Source organism: Anopheles gambiae, chromosome 2, assembly GCF_943734735.2.
Source record: "Anopheles gambiae chromosome 2, idAnoGambNW_F1_1, whole genome shotgun sequence".
Classification (NCBI taxonomy): domain Eukaryota; kingdom Metazoa; phylum Arthropoda; class Insecta; order Diptera; family Culicidae; genus Anopheles; species Anopheles gambiae.
Genome location: NC_064601.1, coordinates 29,120,803 through 29,142,565, shown reverse-complemented (window position 1 = coordinate 29,142,565; position 21,763 = coordinate 29,120,803). Strand labels below are relative to the sequence as shown.

Genomic DNA, 21,763 nt, shown 5'->3' with positions numbered 1-21,763 from the left:
TTTCTGTTTTCGGTCGAAATGGCCGAACAAGGATCCACCTTACCACGAACAGCGGTGGTGGCACCACAGAACCCCAACCCTATTGGAAGGCTCCGGCATGTACGTGTGCTCGCGGTCACTTGCTGCAGTGCGGAATTTCGCGCACCGGCTCGTGTACCGGCAACTGTTTGTCCTGTGTTTTCGCGGCCCAGCTTCCCGGCCTACGCATTCGCAAAGGGGGTAGGCCGTTTCGCGCGATTGGCACCTACACCATACGATGTTTATGCTATCGTTTCCAATGCAAACCCCCCCCCCCCCCCCCCCCGCGAACCTGCGATGGGACACGCAAATGCAAATTATGCGTGCACTTGGGTGAAGGAAGTCGCGGGGTGGGTGGTCTGCAATCCGGGCAAACGGTGTCTAATTAATTAACTAGCGTTTTCGGTAGGGCAAATTCGATGGCGCGTGAAGCGAGCAAGGGTGCAGGCATGGGCGTGCTTACTTGGGCGATCCTTTCGCGATGGTGCTGCTGTCGAATTGGGCCCGCTTCGTGCCCTCCTGGATGCTGTCCGAGCAGGTAACGACGTCGCAGGTCGAGTCGGTCCCATTGCGCCGCCCGACGATCACCGTGCCGAGCTGCAGTGCCTATCGGTGCCGGATGCCGGTGGGTTTTTGGGGGGAAGAAATTAATGGCGGTAAACAATTAGTTTTAGCTGTTGACTGTTGGTGCCGCGTGTTTGTGTGTGTGTGTGTGTGAGAGAGAGAGAGAGTGTGTGTGAATGAGTAATTATGTCGAATTTGGTGGGTGGTGAATTTACTGGAATATAGTTTAAACTACTATTATATGCAGTTTATGGAATTTAGTTATGTGTCGATCGGTCGGTGAATTATTATTTCAAAATCATTTTTTTTGCTTAAATATTAGAATTTTACGTATTGACTAAGCGATGCATGGCGATCATGTATGTATACTTTTATAAAAGAAGTATTAAAATGGACACGAAACCGTTAACATACGTCTTACGAATGCAGCAAAATGATGAGCTGTTTAAACGATCGAGTAAAACTGAAATATAAAATGCCATTTACACTCAATTTATGTAAGATGATTTCGTAGAAAATAGTAGAAAAAGTAAAAATACTCAGTCTGCAACCAGCATTTTCTAAGTAATCAAACTTCAGAATAATCATTAACACAATATGTCAATAGGATAAGACCTTGGGAAGAAGTTGAAACTAATTTAAGATTATCTAGTGATGCTATACATGATGGGATGATTATTTTGAAACAACTCGAATATAGATTTACAGACGTTGTCACTAAATTGTTGCTCTATCTCACCTATTTTTGTCTCTAAAAACACCAATTTTTGACGGCGTGTCACAAGTTTTGCCTATAAAGCATCAATTTTTGACAGTCCACATCAACGTTTGTCTCTAAGGCATTAATTTTAGACTGTAAATCGATTGTTTTATTTACAAAATTTAACGTAACGTCTGAAACTGTGTTCCAAAATCATTGAATTTGAGTTAAGTAGTTAATAATTACATTGAAAGAATAAAAAATGTAAATGTAAAAAATTGTTACGCCAATTTTGATAGTGGTAATGGGGTGAAAAAAGTTGGTTACACGGTTTGTTCATGTGATGTAAAATTACAATAGTCATAAATCTGCTCAAATACCTTGTAAAATTATCATGATTGCTACAAGATTTCCTACAGTCAATATGGATGATTTACAGACAAAAATAGGTACGTAGGAGTCAAGAAATGATGCGAACTGTCAAAAATTGATGCCTTACAGCCAAAATTAGGCGGCAACAAGTGTATGCTTTATTCATCAATCTGCAGCGCAGCAGCTTTGTTAAAACAATACGCCCAATTATAACAGAAGCCAATGAAAGATTGACTCACTCCCAAGCGAGGCAAAATGGGATTCATTTCGCTTTTGCCAATCATGCAATGCTCAATACAATTCCAGGGATCGGTATCAACGTTCTCGGAATGCCGATTTAGGTGTAATACATCATATCGTTGCCGGAAGACAAGCTAGACAAATTTGCACTACTTCCAGACAAAAATCAATAATCACCTCACCCCGCCTCCCGAATGAGTGGCTGTACGAGAGGCGGCTAATAAACACTCGATCGATTAGACAAACTGCTCGTGCAACCCAATATCCCCCTTACCAAACCTGTCTGCAGCTCGGAAATGAATCGGATTAGAGCATTTGCAGCGGAAGTGTAGTAAACCATTTCGGGCAATCGCTTCGTCTTCCTTCTGTTGAGCATTGCTGACGAGAAAGGCGACTATTGGATCGTAAAGAAGCTACAGCTACATTACCTGGAAGCCATTGATCTTGGTGCATTGAGCTCGTAAAGTTGTGTTGCAGCAATTGAAGGAATCGGAATAAAAGGCAATTTAATGCCTTTTCGCAGAAGGTAAAGCACCCAAGCTTTCATGTAGCATCGTGTGCACAGTTTTCCACCGCAACCGAGAGGGAAAATTTTCACCACTCCGTAACACATTTGCACCTTTGACGATAACTTGTCCAATCGACTCAACCCCTTTTTCGGTTGGCTGATAAAAATGCCAACAAGTGTTATTCTTTCATCAGCGCGGCACTCCTCACGCGGCCCCCAGGGTTGGGCAGATAAATAACGACCCCAAGCTCCCGCTGATAAGCCATCATCACGGTCGGCGCTGGATGTAGCTCGGCTTGATAAATCGATTCAAATAGAGTGAGTGCGTTAATAGCACCATCGGCAATAGCACTCGCACCGATATCAGTCTCGCACAGGGTGGAAAGGATGAGCACGGGACACGGCATTGGATGAGCTGCGCCGCCATCCAAAAAACCACCACGAGGGATGTTTATTTCTATTTTTTTTATTACGATTGTCTATTCAATTTCAGTGCAGCCCTTGTCGATTGTTACGAGGTTATTTTATGGTACCTGGTGAAGCTAAAGTGCTGCTGCATTTGTTTGTTCTCGCAGTGTTGACATACACTGCCGGCTTGGGACGAACCGATATGCGGAAGAGATACTTTATCCGGCCTCGAGGTTAAATTAAAAATCAATTTATAACCGTCTGGGTGATGAGTGGGTGTATGTAGGGTTGTTGATATCATATCACCGCAAAAAACATAGGATTGATAATATTGGGAGTTTTTACGATACTAGCCAGCTGTTTTATATGGAGTTTGACACTTGGCGGCAGACATCATGATAACACTTCGTACAAAACACAAAGTGTATGTAGACCAGGTAGTCTCGTCCCATATAATTTGACAACTAATTTCAGAATAAAAAAAAACTCAAAATGGGGCCCTTACGATTCTAGTCAGTTGTATGGAGTTTGACAGTTAGAGGCTGAAATCATGTATACACTCCATACAAAACCACACGAAAAACTAGCCTGCTATTTTTAGTCTAGATTATTCTAGCCTCTAAGCTAGAATTAGATTCGAGTACCTGTTCGAAAACACGATGTTGTTTAAATTTACCCCAAGGTGCATTAAACAGATCACGTGGTGGAATCTAGAATCAAAGTGTATGTAGTCCAAATGGTCTCATAGCATGTTTTTATAACCGAATTTGAATATCAATTTTTGGCAGGATGGGTGAAGCCTTCAAAATTCATACATCTTGCGATAAGCCCACCTGTATATTATACTCACTTAGATAGCTGCTCGAAAGCTGCTATACAATGCAAACAGCTGACAGGCTGAAATTTCAGCCTACGAACTTACATCTAAGTTGTAACTTACTTACTTACAAATCAAAGTTGTTTTTAATTTAAAAAGGAAAAGTCTTTCAAATGTAATCGCAATTAAATGTATCTCGAACTCTCGGATGAGATGACTTTCTCTAAAAGAAAAAAAATCTGTTCTAATCAGAAATAAAATCAATCTAATCACCAATTTTGAGCAAAAGGAAACGTTTTCACCCGTGTTTGCTCTAATCGGCGTGCGATTGTCTAATGCTCCTACATTCCCATCCCCATACAGGCTTTTCTGTATAAATGTGAATGCTTTCCTCCGGGAAAATCTTTCGCCCATGACACATGCACACAACCACAATCAGTACACACACACACATACAAACAGACAGACAGACACACTTACCATCGGCAGGACGAAACCATCGTTATAGTCGATGTGCTCACCGATCAGGTTGACCCGGCCGGGGGCACAGGCGGCCAGCTCCGGCTCGGCACCGAACGTGTTGCGGAATGTTTCGATTGATGTTTTAACAACCTCATCAAAACTAATTACCCTCGACAGCATCTCGATGTCCTCGGTGTCGGTGGAACTCCTGGGCAATGGGGGTGAATAGAGGGTGAAGGTGAATGAGGGCAGAGTAACAGCATGAAAAAAAGGGGTCAGCGCTTTTGTGGTGTACGTGTTAAATAAGCGAAAAACGACTTAGTCGGTGTTCTATGGTGGGGCGCTCGGGCCTGTTAATGACCTGCGGGAATTGGGCACGCCCCGGAGGGCTTGCCGGATGGAAGTTACATTTTATCGACAGCAATCAGGGGGTTCAGAGAAAGTGGAGGTGGGAGAGTTTCATGCCAAACTGGCGGAATGTAGATTAGTAATGGGACGTTTGGTGGTAAAAGTTACATACAATGCAAGTATACTGATTTCGTGTCATTTGCATCAAAACATGTTGAAGAAAAAAACACGTCTTTTTGCTGCTGCAGCCAGTTTATTTCTACAACAAAAAATGCTTTCAACCTACTAACGAGTTTTCTATGAAGAAATATAAACAATTAACATGCAATGAACATTGCAATTGCTTTCAAAGCATAAAGTGAAGATAAAAATCACTTTATGTAACAACAGCACATCAAATGGCTAAAAATATTGTACCATTTTAATAAAACATTTGCTCAAGCCTCAATCAACCAAGTAACGCAAACACTCACACGCGAGGTGCAAATTTGCTGCAATATGTTCTGCCACCCGTTTATGCTAGTTGTTGATGAAAGCAAAACAAAAATAGCGCACACCTGCAAGAACACAAATCAATGATATGTATGACCAAACACTCCATCTCTGACTGTCAGTTAATTAATAAGGGTTTTTTTGCATCACACACTACATAAAAAGGACACTTGACGCCTGGATACATCACGAACCCTTCCAGTAGCGTGCTAACTATTCACAGTAATCATTGCAAAAGAGAATGGTTTGTTTGAATGGGAATCGATTGGACACGATTTCCTAGTGGTGGTTCACTGTTTGGTAGCATTTGTCGTATTATGATTTGGTGGCTCCTCCCGTATGCCGCAGTGACACGCACATTTTACTTCCCCGGTTCCAGTTAAAACAAATACGCCAGAGTGTCACGGCAATCGAGTCAATGACAGCGTACTGTGCGTACGAGTTAGCAGATATGAACTGGTGCAACTCCGCTCGAACGACACGAGATCGACCCCGGTTCGAGTGTGAAATTAAACACATCCAGCATGTTCCAACTCAACTTTACATCCAGCCGGCGCGCGTACCAATACCAAAGGGTTCGCTTTTGTTGATACGGCGCGCGTACGATTACTGCATATACCACCACCAACCAGTAATCGGGCATTAGGCAAAGATAAGCGATGGATCACACCAACACACGCCAATCATAATGCTGCTTGTGTCGTCAGCTAGTTGGGGGCGCATTGTGTGTGAAAGCCACTTGTCGTATCAGCCGCCGGCGGCAGGAGGTTCGTGCGTCGGGTTACGCGTTTACCTTACACGTCGTTATCAAATTACTTGTCGAGTGGTCCGATTGATGAGATGCTGGGTGGAAGAATGCATAATGATGAAGACGTAATTAGGTAACGAGCTGTGTGTGTGTGTGTGTGTGTGTGTGTGTGTGTGTGTGTGTGTGTGTGTGTGTGAGGGTTTTTTTTTCAATGTGACACGCAATGTGCACGAGCAGTTTTTTTTTGCTTCTGTGGAACACGTGCTTAAGAAAAATCAACAAGGGTCGATATTGTATTTCTTACAGTGTCGTCTAGACTCATCCTCATTTACCAAATAGCTACAAAAATAAACTAATAATAAAAGGGCAAAAACGATGCCCACAAAACGGAAGAAAATAGTTTTTTCGTTCCCCGATATGAAAGCGCCTAAATGTATGCTATATGCATCGCAACGATGAACCGCGGTTAAACAACAAGGGTAACGCAACGCAACAGTGAGGCACAAAATTAGCTAACAGAAACTATTGTGGAATTAATTATCTTTGAGTTAAAAGTTATCTTTCATTATTTTATTTTTAAATATTGTGGAAATCCTTCTTTCCCTATCATTTCATGTTTGTGTTTCAAGTGCTAATATACGCGTAAATGGCTGCCATTATCAGTACAGTGGAGCGCCGTTTATCCGGGCTTCTCGGGACTTGACCTCACCCGGATAAGCGAAAAACACGGATAATGAGTCAAATGATATATTTTATCACCAATTCCTGGTTATTTTTTGGAAATTTTTCTTATTTTTTGATAAAAATAACCCAGTGTTTATTAACTTCATGTTTTTCGAAAGAGAATTTTTAAAATTTGCCATGAATTATAGCGTTTTTTTGTGATGACAATGTGCTCTTATAACCGCTTTTTCAAATATCCTCCTCATAACGCAATGTCACGCAATGTTTGTATTGAACTGTCATTTCTCAACAGCACGGTTAAACGGAAAGCCGGATAAAAGGTACCCGGATAAACGGCGCTCCACTGTATTCCTAATTGAATTAGTATTAAATGTCGAGGCTTATGTGTACTTACGTTCCAATAGGCAAACATAATCGTAAACTAAATTGGTGGAATATCTATATTTAATCCCTTATGGTAAAAAAGCTCTAAAATACGTCTTCGAAAAAAAAAACATTTCCAACACCACCAATACGTAGAATCTGATTCATTCATTTTCCACCCAACATCGTTGGCAGCACCGACCATGGAGGTTGGATAATATCCTCTAATTGGTAGTCAGGGGAATTCCGTTGCGCTGATTCCATCGAGAATTTCAATAATTTCCCCGCCCTACTGAGAATCGTTACAATCAAACTCGCCCCTCTTCCCCATTTAGCTTGCTTTTATTTGCTGTCCTTTCAAAATGATTTACCACTTCGTATCGCAAACAAACTAACCAACCAAAAAAACACTACATTCTACCGACCAACGCTTGGTCCCTTTCAGTTCATACGTTGTTCTGTGACGTTGGTTTTACAAAAAAAAAATCAAAAAAGAGATCCAATAATGGAAGCAAATCCATCACCTTTCCCTGTGCCCGTGCGTGCGAATGGTCCCGGAGCTTTTTACCAATTATTCGCATATTTAGTGTCTAATTTGTGAACCGCGGCCCGATCACACGCAAGCAGTCCAACACGCGGAAAGGATCTCGCGGAGGTCAGGCACGCGGATTGCGCAAAACATTTCATCAAACCGAGCCGTACCCAACTGTTGCCAACGATACGATACTGCGTTCGCAATCGAACGGAGGACGTAACGATTTGAATCCTATTAGTAAACGGTATGCTTCCCGGAAGCACGATGTCCTCCCCCACCAGGAGCGAGAAAGTGCGCTTCCGCTGGCCCTTCCCCACACTCAGTACGGCCCGCGCGTTGCACCGTTGCTGTGGTACAAATATTCAATCACAAGCAATCTGGTATCTCCTGGAATCGGTCCTACCATTGGACCGAACGACCCATCAACCCAGTAGGGGGTTATTCGTTGAACCCAGAAATAGAAATATTGTGTCCCTCGCTAAAGGACACACTTTCACACGGCTGGTTATGATTTTTTGTTTTGTTTTTACTTTGTTTGCTTCTTCCTGCACGTGATGATTCCCGTGCACAGCGTTCGGAAGGACGGAAAGATGGGAAAACAAATGGACAAAATAAAGGAAAGGAATACTAATCCTCGTTTCGGGCGAAAACCGCTCGCGCCTCGCTCCCATGGCAACTGATTCTTCGCGCTCGCGTGCACGCGTACGTTCCGGTTGTAAATCCTGTAATTTATATTCAATTTCATTTTCCACAATTTCGGACAGCAGGCGCCCACTGTCATGCCCCTTTTTTCTGTGATGTCCTCCCACCCAGCTATGTGTACTCTTCTTCTCTTTATGTTGTCGGGTCGGTTTTTTTTTTTTTTTTTTTTTTGGCGTAGTTACTGCTGCTTTCTTGCATATTTACAGCACACACAACAGAGTCCTTTGAGTGTGCGCGACTTTGGCGCGACCAATTTTCGGTGCGTATTTGGCATAAAAATGATTTATTTATTCGCCATGGCAGCGGTGCGTCGTGCAGGACAACGGACGCAGGACCACTTCGGATCACGCTGATGATACTGATGATGACGATGATGGTGTAATGCATACTGGCCGGTAGCGAACTGGCTGCCAACCCCTTTTTCCCCGAGCTTTCTCACCATGTCCTGTCCTTCGGATGGCGTTTTCGTCACCCGGGCAATTGGTACCGAGGAATCCAATACAGTGAAATGTGCCCTGACAGCCGTAAACTTTCATTCAGTGCAGGCAGGCCGACAAATATTCCGGCGAAATTGGTCCCGCTTTGCATCAAAAGGATAGTGACATTTTGAACCGAGCATTCAAGCTTACATTCAAATAAAGTTTCTTTGGAAAGTGACAAACGGTTCTATTTGAAATTGCATCCTTTTTAGTGATTAAAAATAGTACCAACCACCACCGAGCGCGTCATAAATGTACGCAAAATGGGCTGTTGATTTTGTCCCACACGGCACACACCGGCACACGGCAAACAGGCGGCTGCGGCATGTTTATTAAGTGCCCGTTTTGCTTACCAATGTGCTTTATGTGGCTTGCCGTTCGTGTCTTGCGCTACCACCCTTTTTTATCTAATCTTTTGCGTCATTATACGACTTCGTAGTACGAACCAAGCAGCTATTTTTGGGGCGTTAGCTTCTTCCGGAAGGGTTTGACTACGCAACGCACTGAAGCTGTGTGAGCGCCGGTGTGCGAGACACTCTGTATACCTTTCCAGCAATGCACAAACGCGCGTAAGGTAAGATAAATGATACAAAAATGATATACAGTTTCTTGTGAGTGAAGCAGAATGACGGCGGAAACCTGACACTGTGTGACCGTTAAAGCTCAAGGTCTGGTCAAAGTGGAATAAATCTTTGCCGGAGGTATTTTTGGTAGAATTTTGATACTCTCTTCAAGCGTAGCCCATCTTTTGCCACTCAAAAGTTAGAATGTAACGTATCATGTAATGTTTTTTTTTAATAAAACCTTTATGCTCAAACCAGCGAGTATCAAATCATGCGTTACATCGAAAGTACCAAGACGCAACAAACTCACATCGAAGTACATTCATCCTGCTCCAAAATCGCTACACTAAAATCGACGCCTGAAATTACAATAACATCGATCAAACCATCAACCCTCCTCTCCCTTTCAATTGAAATGGTCCATTTTTCAGACGTCAAACGCCGTCCACACTGCATTGCTTCAATTCAATGCTCCAGTGGAATATGGGACCATAAGTTGGCCAATGGGCGAGATCCCAGCCTCCAAGCCTTCCAAATGGCTCGGCTGCGGAATGTATACGAGCTCGCACGTGCAGCCGCCGTACGACGAAAGCGAAACCGGAACACGGTGGAGCGACCTCCGGGCACTCACCGGGGCCAGATTGATCCTTGACGTTTGCGGTGAAGTTCAATACCGAAGCGGCTCGATGCATACAGAGCGCCAACGCTCGCGGAACAGGTTTTCTCTCCAGCAACCAGTTAAACTGCAACTGCTATTTGCCCGTATTAGTAGTACGCGACCCCATGTCCGTGCATGGCGGCATCAGTGAGCAGCCGGGTTGGTGGGAGTAAGGCAGCAAAAAGAAACCCCCCTTAGAGCCACACCCTTTCCCCGTGAGTTGGACATGCTTGAGCCAGCTCAAGGGCACTGGAGCGGTGGTATCGGACCCGGTTCCATGGGTGTCTTGGGCGGCTAGTAAGTGTGTGTGTGAGGAGTGGACTAACTCGACACACCAACTTTGCAACCAAACTCGCCAACATTGACCGGGCACCGTGCGTGGCCCTCTGACCGGGTTTTCCGCGCGTAACATCAAAACAATATCCCTTCCCGGGTTTCTACGAGCGGTACCAGCGCAGTCTGTTTGCTGTTTTCGCACGTGCCCGTACGCATATGTGTATGTGTGTGTTTGTGTATGTGTTTGTGTGCTGTTGAAAAAGATGCAATCATGGGAGATAGATGCATCACACCGTATCTCATGGTCGCGCGCGAGTCTTCGTAATCGTGGCGCCTCTCATCCTCCACGACCTGTCGGGGACGGGGTCGGTGTTGACGCCGTGTCCGATGACCTGTCAGCTGGACGATCGTTTACGTTTCCCCTTTAGGTTATGAAGCCTTTTTTTCTTGCACAAGCAAATAAACAAGCAAATAAAACCAAACAGAAAAACAAGTCTAGGCATAGGCAGCTCTCACGTTGTAGCTTATGGGTTGGAAGGTTAAGCGCGAGCGTTATCGAACGATCAGTTGATTGTCAAACGATCACTTCCGTCATTTCAAGAGCAGATTTTCTCTTCTTTTTGTTATTCACACATTGGTAGCAATCTGCAGCAAAAATGCAACAAACCCGCTTAACAGCAATGCATTTGGTACGCTTGTCTCGTCATGGTACCTGGTTGAAGCGACGCTGGAATACAAATTAGGCGATTCTAATTCTAATACGGCATGCTAAATGGTGCAGCGTGATCACACAGTTACTGCATCCTCTGCGCTGCATCACCAGCAGCAAAGATATGGCCTTACACAAAAGTGTATCCATCAGCAAACCAAACAAAACTACAAGTTCGCTCCAACTCTCAATACTTCTAGCTGAGCAGTAGAAGTACAACTTGGCTGCAAACTGCTGTTTTTTTTTTTTTCATTCATAAATATTTAAGACCTCCAAACGACTCGAACGCCAACCGCCGCTACATGTGCCATGTGCAAAACGAATGCAAATTGGAATCGACTGTAAATATTTAACCTGCTGATGCGGCACCCCCGAACAGTGTGCCTTTTTAACAATAGCAATAGTTTGTGCTACAAAAGCACCCATTCGCACTGCAGGCTGCCAGCTGCCAAAATTCCTAACCTATCGCCCAGCGTTCACTCTACGCACCACTAACCAGCGCAAAACCGACCAGAAGCGAAAGAGTGAAAGACGGTTGAAGCTGTGACCGTGTGTCGCTGCTCTCGTAACCGTATGGCTCTTAATTAATTTACGGCCCCCGAATAAATCTTCCCCCTTTCCTTTTGTGCGAGATCATCTCTCCGACTACAAAGACACAGTGTCACACACACACACGCTCAGGGAGACTCGCCCCGAAACGGTCGCGAAACTGCAACGGCCTTATCTCGCTGATCGCGCGGCCCGGTCGGTTTGGTGCGGTCGCTGCAGTTCACATGTTGCAGCATTCGGGGAGTGGGAAAGATGGTTTCGTGGCCACCATTGCCCATCATCGCACACACACATGGTAGACCGATGGTACATACGGCTTATTGTTACACAAATTCACCGTGCAGTCAGACAGATCGAATGACTTGGAGTGGGCAAAGAAAGTGGGAAACCGAGCGCAATGATCAGCGATGCAACTGAGGCCAAACGTGTGTGGGTGTGTGTGTGGTGCCGTGAATGGTCGTGCGTGAATGTTTGCGTCCAAAGTAGCAAACGATGTACCCGCACACGAACCAGCACCAGCGTGACAGGGCTCTCAGTTATCCGCTAGTGACGGTCGTTTCGGTTTCGATTGCTCCCTGGGATTAGAGTCGCTGACAGGTCGGTGCTAAGACGCGCTGATAAAGCTACCACGGCTGCTAAAGTGAGCGAAATTGTGCCTGTGTGTGTCTGAAGTGTATCTGCACTCCAACGGAACCCTGCCTTCCCGTCTCCAGTGCGTCCGCATGTGTCCGCGTGAATTAAAACCACCGCTCGACACGTGTTTCCGCCATCGGAAGGCTCACTTTTCTCGCTGCGAAGAAAAGCGATTCCAACACCCTGCAGCAACACCAGGCTGGGAGATTTCTTAATTGAAATCTTTGCCCCGGCGGTAAGCGCATCATTCTTCGCATCGCTCGTGTGCCGAGCAGGGTTGGCAGAGGTGTTGAGCATTCCGGCATTACGATCCGGCACGCCATCGAACGTGTGGTGCCCATGCGGAGGGAGCCCCACAGCGCGATAACGATCGTGGGCCGCCCAGCGCCCCGGCCGAAGTTAAATTCTACCTCAAATCGTGCTGAAAGCTGCCGCCCTGATAATTGCTGCAAAAGTGCGAAAGAACCAAACAAAGGTGGAGTGGGAGATAGTGGGAGATTTCTCAACACGACAACGTCCATTTCATCGACCGGGCGCATCGCACGGGGTAAGTTACAAGGGGAGAGAGGGACTGAGAGTAGCGTTACTTTGGGGCTTGAGCGGGGTTACAACCCTCCTCTGGATGGTCAGCCCCGGGGCCTGCAGGCCGCCCCGGTATGTGCGTTCCTTTCGCATCATTCTAGCCCACCGGTCCGCAAAAACCACCGTAAAGGTGCACCTCAACATCCGTTAGGCGTATTTAAAAACCTAGGGCAGCCATTTAGGTATTTTAAAACAGCAAGTGCACAAAATTACGACACCACGCGCACACACACACGCACGCGTGCTGAGGCGTGTAAATTATTTTCTTACCGTTTTGTTTTTAGAATTTCACAAGCACTAACTAATCTAACGCCCTCGGTGTCATAGGCAGGGGAAAAGGTTGCCGAGTGTGTGTGTTTTTTTTTTGGCTACATCTCGACCGGCGTTTGTTTAGATGCAGTTGCACTGTAATATGAGGCGGTCGTAAGGTAAGCGTGAGTCAGCGTTAGCGTCACTCGGGTGCCTATTAAATGATGCATTTTCTGTGCATTTGCGTACTGTGTGAATAATGCTGAGCTCATGGTGCAAGGGAACAACATGAGGGAAATTTGCCTGGGGTGCCAAGATATGCGATACAAGAATGGTTGACTTTAGTTTCAAATTTTATCATTTCTGTAGGTATATCAAGAAGAGTTCTATTAAAAAAGCTCTTACTGTAATAAGTGGTTTCTTACTCCTCTCTGAAGCTCAATTATTGGTTCGTGGGTCGAAAAGAAAGAATTGAGAACTGAGAATTTCTATATCTCCAAAGCCCAATTCATCTCATTTTTACCAATCACATCATTTGCATCATCCAATTTCTCTATTTCATCTTCAATCGGTCAGGTTGTAACAACTCAGTTTAACACCTTCCATGGAAAGTAGCAATCGTTACCGATCCTAACATGATAATGATAAAGCTTCAGCCCGCTAATAGAAAGGGGGAAGGGGGGTTTGCTTCCCACTTGCCTCTTCAACCTCTCATTACTTTGCATCGTGTATCGTTTGCACGAGTCAAAAGGTTACGATTCATTCTCTAGTTACTGACACATTTCTCTGGAAGGAAGGGCACTAGAAAGAGCAAAACACACAAGAAGACACACAGGGACAAGAAGCGAAGGCGCAAAGGGAAAACCACCCACCTTAATCAAAACATACAATCAGCGGGAATTAGCTTTATTGCTATTATTAATCCATTAGAAGACCATGGAGTCCTCCTCCCGTTTTCGACTCATTCCCATACGGGCGCGCTCGTATGGGAGTCTGCTTCTCGCGTGTGGAAGTAGCGGAACTTTTACATATGCGCTTCACACAACGCATACGCGCCTGGGCTGATTACCTTCTTCGCGCGTGATTTAATAGCACCTTCTAAACCCCCCTATCTCCACCGTCCGTTGATTGTCAATAGATATCAATTAGCTGGCCCCGTTGGAGGAGCTAAACAAAAAATTTGCGCCCAATTTAGCGCCCATTTTGCGGACTTCAGCTTACTCAGCGTGAATTAGTAGTTGTTTTTTTGGGCGGGGGCGAGGGGGGGATGCTTCCCTGCTTTATGCGAACGTCACTCACGCCAGGTACGTTCAGATAAACCCATTAGAGGCGATAATCGATCGGATGGAAGCAGTCCCGGAAGAAGATCGGTTCCCTGCAAAAGGGCTCGGGGAAATTTAGCTTCATTTGTTTCTGGACAGCCATTGAATGTGTATAATCCATTAGCGTGCTGATTCTTGATTGAGTTTGAACAGCGGACGGGCGGGTGGAGTTGGTTGTAATGAGCAGTAGGAACAACCCCACACACACATACACACACACACACAAACAGACCCATTAAGGGGATCAAAAAGCGCAACAGTAGAGGTGTAATTACTACAAATCACTCGTAACCAGACAAGACAAGTGGCAGAGAAGATTGCGAAGCCTTGCTCTTAATTGAAAAGTGGATGAGAGTGAAAAGCTGCACAATTTCCGTCCGATTGAATCCTTCTTTCCTGGATCTCCTGCGAGTTAACAGATTGCTAGAAAGTGGTGAGCTTTTTTTGTGTAATTCTACAAGGCACAACGTGTTTGCATTGTCCCTCGCAGCAAGCAAATAAATAATCGTTGACAAGTAACACTCATTACACGAATGCTAATGCTCTCCAATTTCTTCCCCGGTACGGTATCTTCCAAACACGGCGACATACCTTTACACGCACCACTAAATGGTCATCAAAGTCGTGTGTTACAGCCGCTCGCCGGCATCTGTCTCCAGCCCAGCCGCGGAACAAGTGCAACAAGCGACAAGAATCGTGTGGCCGGTGGGAGCACTTAATTAGTGTCTTGTTGTAATTATGATTTAATTTCATCCAGCCCGGGCCGGGTTGAGGAATGCGGGCTGAAAAAAAAACGGGGGCCTTTAATGATGTCTGGCACAGCCACTCGTACGGCCATCGTCCTCCGGACGGTAGTTTGAATGATTTAGAACCAGGTTCTTTCCAACCCTGAGTTTCATCCGCCAAAAAGAGAAACGGGAATTCTTCACACACAAAAAACCCCTTTTCGAAAATTGAAACAAAAGATCCGTAGCCAGCAAATTGTCAGCAACGCATACACTAAGCTTCTTGCTTACCCTGCTTTTTTTCGTTTCGCCCCACAACAAAACAAGACCAACCCAGTGCGACCAGGACCAAAACAGAAACAGTCGGGAATATTCATGGTAATAAATAAAGACATACCCGAACAGAACACCATTCAAACACGACGAAGCAACTCAAAACTTTCATCGGAGAGAAAAGACACACCGAACACCGACAACGAAAAAAGGACGCAACCAGCAAAAGCTCTCGGCGAAGAATAATTAAATGCTACAAAGTCCCTCCCTTGCGCATCTCTTCTCCACCACAGCCAATTTGTAACCAGTGTGCATCCAGGCTGCACCGGCTTTAGTGCACCCACTGTGCTAGAAGTCGGTTGTATGGTCGGTGATGGTTAGGAGACGAAGCTTTTGGCATTTTTAAGTTCCTCCAACCCCATTGCTGCCCATTGCCACCAACGGTGGAGGGCTTTTGCTGAGTGATTTCAATTTTTGCCCGTCGGTAAATAATTCATTTGCATCTGCTTTGTTTTCTGTTTGTCTCTGTCTTTCCATCGCTCCCTCTGAGTTGGCAAACTGCTTGTAACTGCTTTTTGCAAATGCTTAATTTTTAATTCCACCCCCGTGTGTCTGTGCAAGCTGCTATTTTCCTACGATAGTGCGCTTTGAACGAATTGGTGCTGGGGGGGTAGTAAACTCGCAAGTAAAACATAGAGACTTAGCGTGAAAAAGTCTTCCTTTTACTGAGAAATAACTTTCAACGCTTAATCAATGGCCAGCAAAACCTTAACGGACGGAGCAAGAACCTTACAACGAGAGGTGCAACAGCCACGCCCTTCAAATGCCGTTAAAGATTTTGCGTTTTACGATTTCAATAAACTCAATCAAATCATAAACCGTCCGATTTGACTTCCCCCCCGGGGGAGATCCGTTGGCCAAGTGGAGAGTGAGGGAGAGTGACAGGGGTGGGGTGTAGTAAATCATCGGGCAAAACAATCCGATGGTGATTGCATTTCCATCCTCCCTCTTTCCGTTTCCGTTACGTTAGCACGTTGTTACGAAAAAAGAAGGGGGAAATAAAACTCGGTCAAACTGCTCGGTGGTGTGCTTTTTCTGTTTTCCGGTAGTACCGAAGGGGATGCAAACGTTGCCCCGTTACGTTCGATTCTAACGAAAAATCATACAAAAGCCATAATCTGCAATCGCGTGTGTGTATGTGTGCGGGGGGTTCCGCTCCACCGTTAGCGGAGGGTGCCGATGCTGGCTGAATCCGGGGGGCTAGCAAACCGGAACAGACCGGAGAAAGTTAGGAGAACGTCTTTCGTCTTGGCCAGCAGCGGGAAAGCAAAGCGGGCCATATTATTCTGTCACAGCTGGATGGTTCTGCTGCTATCGCTTTTCCCCTTTCCTTCGCGGTGCTGTGCTGTGAGGATGCATTGTATGTTTGTGCCCCGTGAATTGAACCACACGGTAAGGGCTGTAAATTGATGAAAGGAAACTCCCGAATGCTTGCTTTATTGTGGTACCTCAAGCTGGAATCTATAAACTTGCCAGAACGGGTGGCGTACTGTGCAAAGATTCACGGGTAAGCGGTTGAACCGTTCCGCAACTGTTTCACTGCCATTGCGATATGGTTTATTTCGGTTTCAATCGTAATAAAACGTGATGATCGAGCGCTAGCGCAGGGAAGATGAAGTTCAGACAAACAAATTTGATTCTAGAAGACAATTTTACCTTTTTATGGGGTTAGAGAATCCCAAAATTTGGGAAATTTTTGATTTGGCCTCTATTGCAAAAAACTGACAAACACTCACTAGTACCAAACACTGGAAGTTCTGCGAGGCTGTAAGACACACTGTATGAGAACCCTTGAATTTGTAGCCACGCTTGATTGCACCAAAGCACGACACACTATTGGCACACTTCAGAACCGTTTAAACCTGGTGTCTACAAAATAAAACAAAATCCGGGCAGCTACCGGAACGTTGCACGGGCGCAAGCGAACTGATTACTTGCGCCGGCGCAGTATTACGTACGGCCGGTGCCGATGTCACACAAGCGCCTGTCAAGGGTATCAAGGGGAAAGGTCCATCCAGCAAAGGCTCCAGCAGCAGAACGAAAACAAAACCCCAGTCAGACATACGCACACACACACACACACACAGACCTGATATGCAGGAAGAAACAGAACGGACTGTAAAATAAAAGACGATCGTAACTCGCCCGATGATAGCCAGCCCATCGCTTGAGAGTCTCTCATCGCAGGCGTAAGGTACTCGATCAGGCCTTACCGTGCTTATCAGTCCTTCTTCGATGATGGTCGGATCGTTCGAGGATGGTTGTTGATGTTGTTGTGTGGCCGGTGCCGTATTGAGGGCAGAAGTTATCAGTTCTATTCTAGTGCGGATCGTAGTGTGTGGATGGAACGGTCACCTCAATCCATCTCAGCTCCAGCCGCCTCCGGTGAGTGGTTTTGAAATGAAAACTAATTGGTAGATCTGTTCGATAGTCTTACTTCAACAGAAACACTGGAATCGAACGATTAGAGCCTAGGGGTATGTTTTGTAAAACAGGTAAATAAGTCTACCCACCCGATTAGAGCGTTGTGAATTTCCCAGCCATTAAAATTGACCCATTATCATTATAAATTACGTAAAAGGTTTGTACAGTGCAGATTGCAGCTGATTGCAAGAACATTCCGTTGAACATTCATTGCGCTTCAGTTTGATTGCAAAGATTTCCCGGTAGGAGGCGCTTGTGCCATTTAGTACACAGCTGGAACGAAATTGAGTTTATCTTAAACTTGTTCGGGAAATCATTACCTTTTGCCTGGTTTTATGAAACAGGACGCTACTTCAAACAGTTTCAATGCATTATAAGGTAGAACAATGCGTGAACTAATAACATTCCCCATGCGTTAAACATCTAAGCAGCTCTCCAATTTCACTTCAACAGCCCGACTGCGACACTACTAGCACCCTCGAACTCAACAACTTTTCACCCTTTCGAGATTGTTTTTGCACTTGTTCATGCCACTGGAATTGCATTTGGAATTGTCACTGAACTGATTACGCTGCGTTGCCTGAGCTGTGTGCATATGTGCGTATCCTTGTGCTGGAAATTTGTGAGGGTAGTCTAACTTTACAGCTAAAACTGATAATCCGTCATCGAACCTCGGCACCATATACCCGCCAGACAGCGTGTGCCTGTTTGTATAACGAACGCAATGACGACACGCTTCTCTGCCTACCTGCTTCATCAACACTACGGCATGTAAACGTACAGGTGATATTGAAATGTTCCTAGAACAAAAGTTCTCAATTGGAGCCACTTGAGAGTGAAATGGCACTGTACAACTGGTAACGCCAACGCTAACTATAGCACATAAGCCACCCTAGCAACGTAGCAATCGCGTACAATTCGGCACACAACGCCTGAAGCTACTCTTAACTAATTACCAAACTCGACGTGGGAATAATGTTACAAATCGGCGACGAACTGTACCGAATACAAAGGCAAACACACTCTCATGTCACCTGTTCCTACTTGCTTGCATACTTCCTCAGGAAGGTAATATGTGCGTGCTGAAAACGGTGCGAGAATCGTTCTACCAAGGGGACATCCCGGGGAAGAAGTGAAGCCCACACCACCGTAAGGAGAGACAAATAGGAATTAGTTGCGATTGCTCGAATCTCGACACTCGTACACCAAAACTCGCTTCGCAATTGCAATTGATGGCAATGAAGAGCGGGATGGGGCGAACAAAAATGGAAGCAGCAACAGGCACCACTTACGACGAGAGCAAGGGTGGAGAAACCTCGTGAAAATGATGCATCTGCTAGCACATGTACTACATGCGTTCAGTAAAACCACACTTGAGGCTTACCATGCGTATACACTGCAGCGCAACGTCAGGGCAATCAAGTTCAGGGGTGCAAATTCGGAGGTTTTCAGTAGTGTTACTGTTGCACTGCTCTTCTGTACACCCTCCCTGGTACGCCCGGTGCATTCGAACCGGAGGATGGTTTTCGATCTGTTCAGCACCCGTTTCCATTGTGTCAACGAGCTATCGGAGCCATCTGTTGACTACGCGGGCAAAAGTCGATCGCTTAGCAAACCGTGATTCGGTTCCTGTCGGTCAGGTCACCGTTGAGCGAATGATCGAGATGCATACGGACGAGGAAAACCCCCAACGGGTGTACCGTGATGCTCTTTTTTAGCGCCTGTGTAATGCTAAAAGAGCAAACCTGCTGCGCTGCCCGGGGTTGCATTTACTATGTTCAAACATCAATCACACAATGGGTGATTGCAGGAAATGGTGCATATTTTTCCTGAACGCTCCTGGCTCCTATTGTTGACATATGCACGAACAATTATTGAAAAGGGATACTACATTCACTGGAATTAACTGAGCAGCTCGCCGGTAGCACTGCATGATGCACATCAATCAATGCATCCGTGCAGAAGGTTTATTGAAGTCGACAGATTTTCTTCGAATCAAACAGCTGCTGTCGCTCTGGTAGTCTGTTTATGTCATGCAAGATTCGTTTTTTACTATGCACAGGCGTAATTTCATAATTGGATTTCGTTTTACTGTAAAAAACTTATCCACACTTACAATACATAGTGCATTACTTTTCCTATGATTCAGATGCAGTTTTGAGTAGGTCGTTGCATTTAAGAACTTATTGAAAGCTACCATTTCCACCGTACCTGAATAGCGAAAGTTAACTGAGTAAGTCCCCTAATCAAATTGAAAAGAAATAATTCAAGTTAACTTACAAGAAATGCATTATGAACCATTTCCACACTTATTACTCTTTTGGACGACTAGACGACCCATTGCTGTAATAAAGCGTCCTCTCGTTAAAGCCTACCGTGTGTACTAACAAATGACTGAACAAGCGTCCCCGAACAAGCCGTTTTCGATGAGAGCAAGCACTCCTCCGATGTGATCCATATCGTTCGCCTTTTTCAATCCCGTTGCCGGTTTCTAATTAATATCAGCCCGTTCGGCGTTGTAAGCATCAATTTCGGGCCACCAGCTCTTTGATTTCTACCCAGCGGATCTGTTACGTTGGCCCCGCAGAAGGCTGCCGCTGCATGAACTTTGCGCTTTCGGTCACTATCGCGAAACGGTTCACCATTTCAGCTGTTTGGTTAGTGGCGGTGGTGTTGGTTGTGTTTTGGAAGATTCACAGATCCCTCCCCACTCCAGAGTCACAGTCGCACTGCTTCTCACGAGCCAACTTCCCACCAGCTGGTTTGTTTTCGACGGGTACGAACAACTCCACCGAAAAACCACCACCGTCGGCCGTGTCGGTTGGTTTTGCCGGTCGGAAATGTCTATGTGTGTGTGCGCCACGAAAGAGATGAAAGGGGTGAGTTCGAACGTATTATGCAACATTCCCACAGCTTTATGCTTTTATGGGTGCTGCAGCATGAGGTTAGCCGGGGCAAGGGCGCGATTGCGGAGGGGTTGCCGTTTCGCGCAAAGGAAGATCGCCAGGTTCCGCGATTGTTCCGCGGGCACGGATCGCGCACGGCACGAAGGGTGAATTGTTGTTTCGCAAGATGCATAATTTCGAAGACACCCCGACACAGAGCAGCCGTGTAGCCGGCCTGTGCAGCTCGTATGGACGGGCAAAATAATAAACCCAGCGGGTCGTGCGCTTTTGGCACGAGTCAGTGTGCGTTGGAAGGCGCACCGTTCACGTGCTGGTGTTGGTGATCTGACCCATTGGATGCTGTAGAGATGGTAGCCGAGTGGGGGTTTTGCGTTTGCCTCAGCTGCGTTTGGCGCTGTCTGCACAAAAGAGTTTGAATAGCTACCATGTTCTTTCGAGGGAAATTTAGCATGTCGAACTGATGAGTGTTGAATATTTCATTATGCCACTAAGTATGATGCTTCTTAGTACAGCTGTGTTGCAGGATGATTCATGGACTAAATAACATTAATTACCTGTGTCTTATCTGTGTTATCTAAATCGTCACGTGTCCCGTGAACAGTAAAGGCGTCTTTGTACATACATGAATAAATTTCTATTTCACGAAAAACAGTCTGCTTCTTCAGCTCACCATCGTGCGCTGTTAATGTTAATTTAATTAGCCCCAGCATGGCTAGTTACCTATGCTGATCAAGAAGAATATTCCTCCGTTGCTGGTGGGTTGGGTTTCATCTCAACTAAACACGACACGAAACCGTCAACCCGATAATAGGCAAACATTCATGCCAAGATAAAGATCAGCACGTGCCGCCGTTAGCGGTGGTGGATCTTCGTTGACGTGACGTATACAATGGTATAATATGTTTCCATAATTTGTTCAACATAAACCCCCATACGCAATGCCCTAGTGCTGATCGTTCATCCAGTACCGTTTAAGTGCATCCCGTACCACCCCATCACTGATCGTCGCAGATCGTGGTGCATGAAAATGGGAAGAAAAAGCTGACACCTTTCCTCGAGGTTCTGTGGCGTGCGATTCAAAACGAATTTAGGTTAGTCGATGCTTTCACTGCGTTGCTTTCAATGAAATCCTCAATGCAACATAACAAAGCCGTTAGCATGAGAAGGAATAAAAAATGGAAAACTGTTTACGCTTCACATCCATCCCGGCCCGATGGTAATAAATGTCTTGCAAATTGATCGAGTGTAGGGTGCGTTTTGATATTATAATGAAGTTTTTCTTTTCATTTTTTTTGTTCGCGTGAATACATTTTGTACTTATCCGATGCAATTATATACTGTACTGATAAAGGTAATATTAATTTATGCGTTCATGTTTCGTACAGGTTCGCAGC

At 45.4% G+C, this 21,763-nt stretch overlaps 2 protein-coding genes across 5 annotated transcripts in view; one reads left to right on the top strand and one right to left on the bottom strand.

Moving 5' to 3' along the window:
- LOC1273050 (galactokinase) overlaps window positions 1-17,004 on the bottom strand; it is a 30,539-nt gene extending 13,535 nt beyond the window's left edge. The window contains exons 1-3 of one of the 2 annotated variants that reach the window (XM_311991.6): window positions 16,776-17,004; window positions 4,108-4,297; window positions 482-624 (exon numbers count right to left, since the gene is read on the bottom strand). In XM_311991.6, the coding sequence (XP_311991.3) occupies window positions 482-624; window positions 4,108-4,269 (305 nt within the window). In that variant the 5' untranslated portion in view covers window positions 4,270-4,297; window positions 16,776-17,004. Of the gene's footprint in view, window positions 1-481; window positions 625-4,107; window positions 4,298-5,287; window positions 5,464-16,775 lie in introns of those variants that run through there. The other variant, XM_061643365.1, reaches the window with a different exon arrangement.
- LOC1273052 (extracellular serine/threonine protein CG31145) overlaps window positions 10,551-21,763 on the top strand; it is a 49,570-nt gene continuing 38,357 nt past the window's right edge. Inside the window, exon 1 of one of the 3 annotated variants that reach the window (XM_061643360.1) lies at window positions 10,551-12,375. The gene's annotated coding sequence lies outside the window, so the exon portion shown is untranslated. Of the gene's footprint in view, window positions 12,376-17,191; window positions 17,535-21,763 lie in introns of those variants that run through there. The other 2 variants (XM_061643361.1, XM_061643364.1) reach the window with 2 other exon arrangements.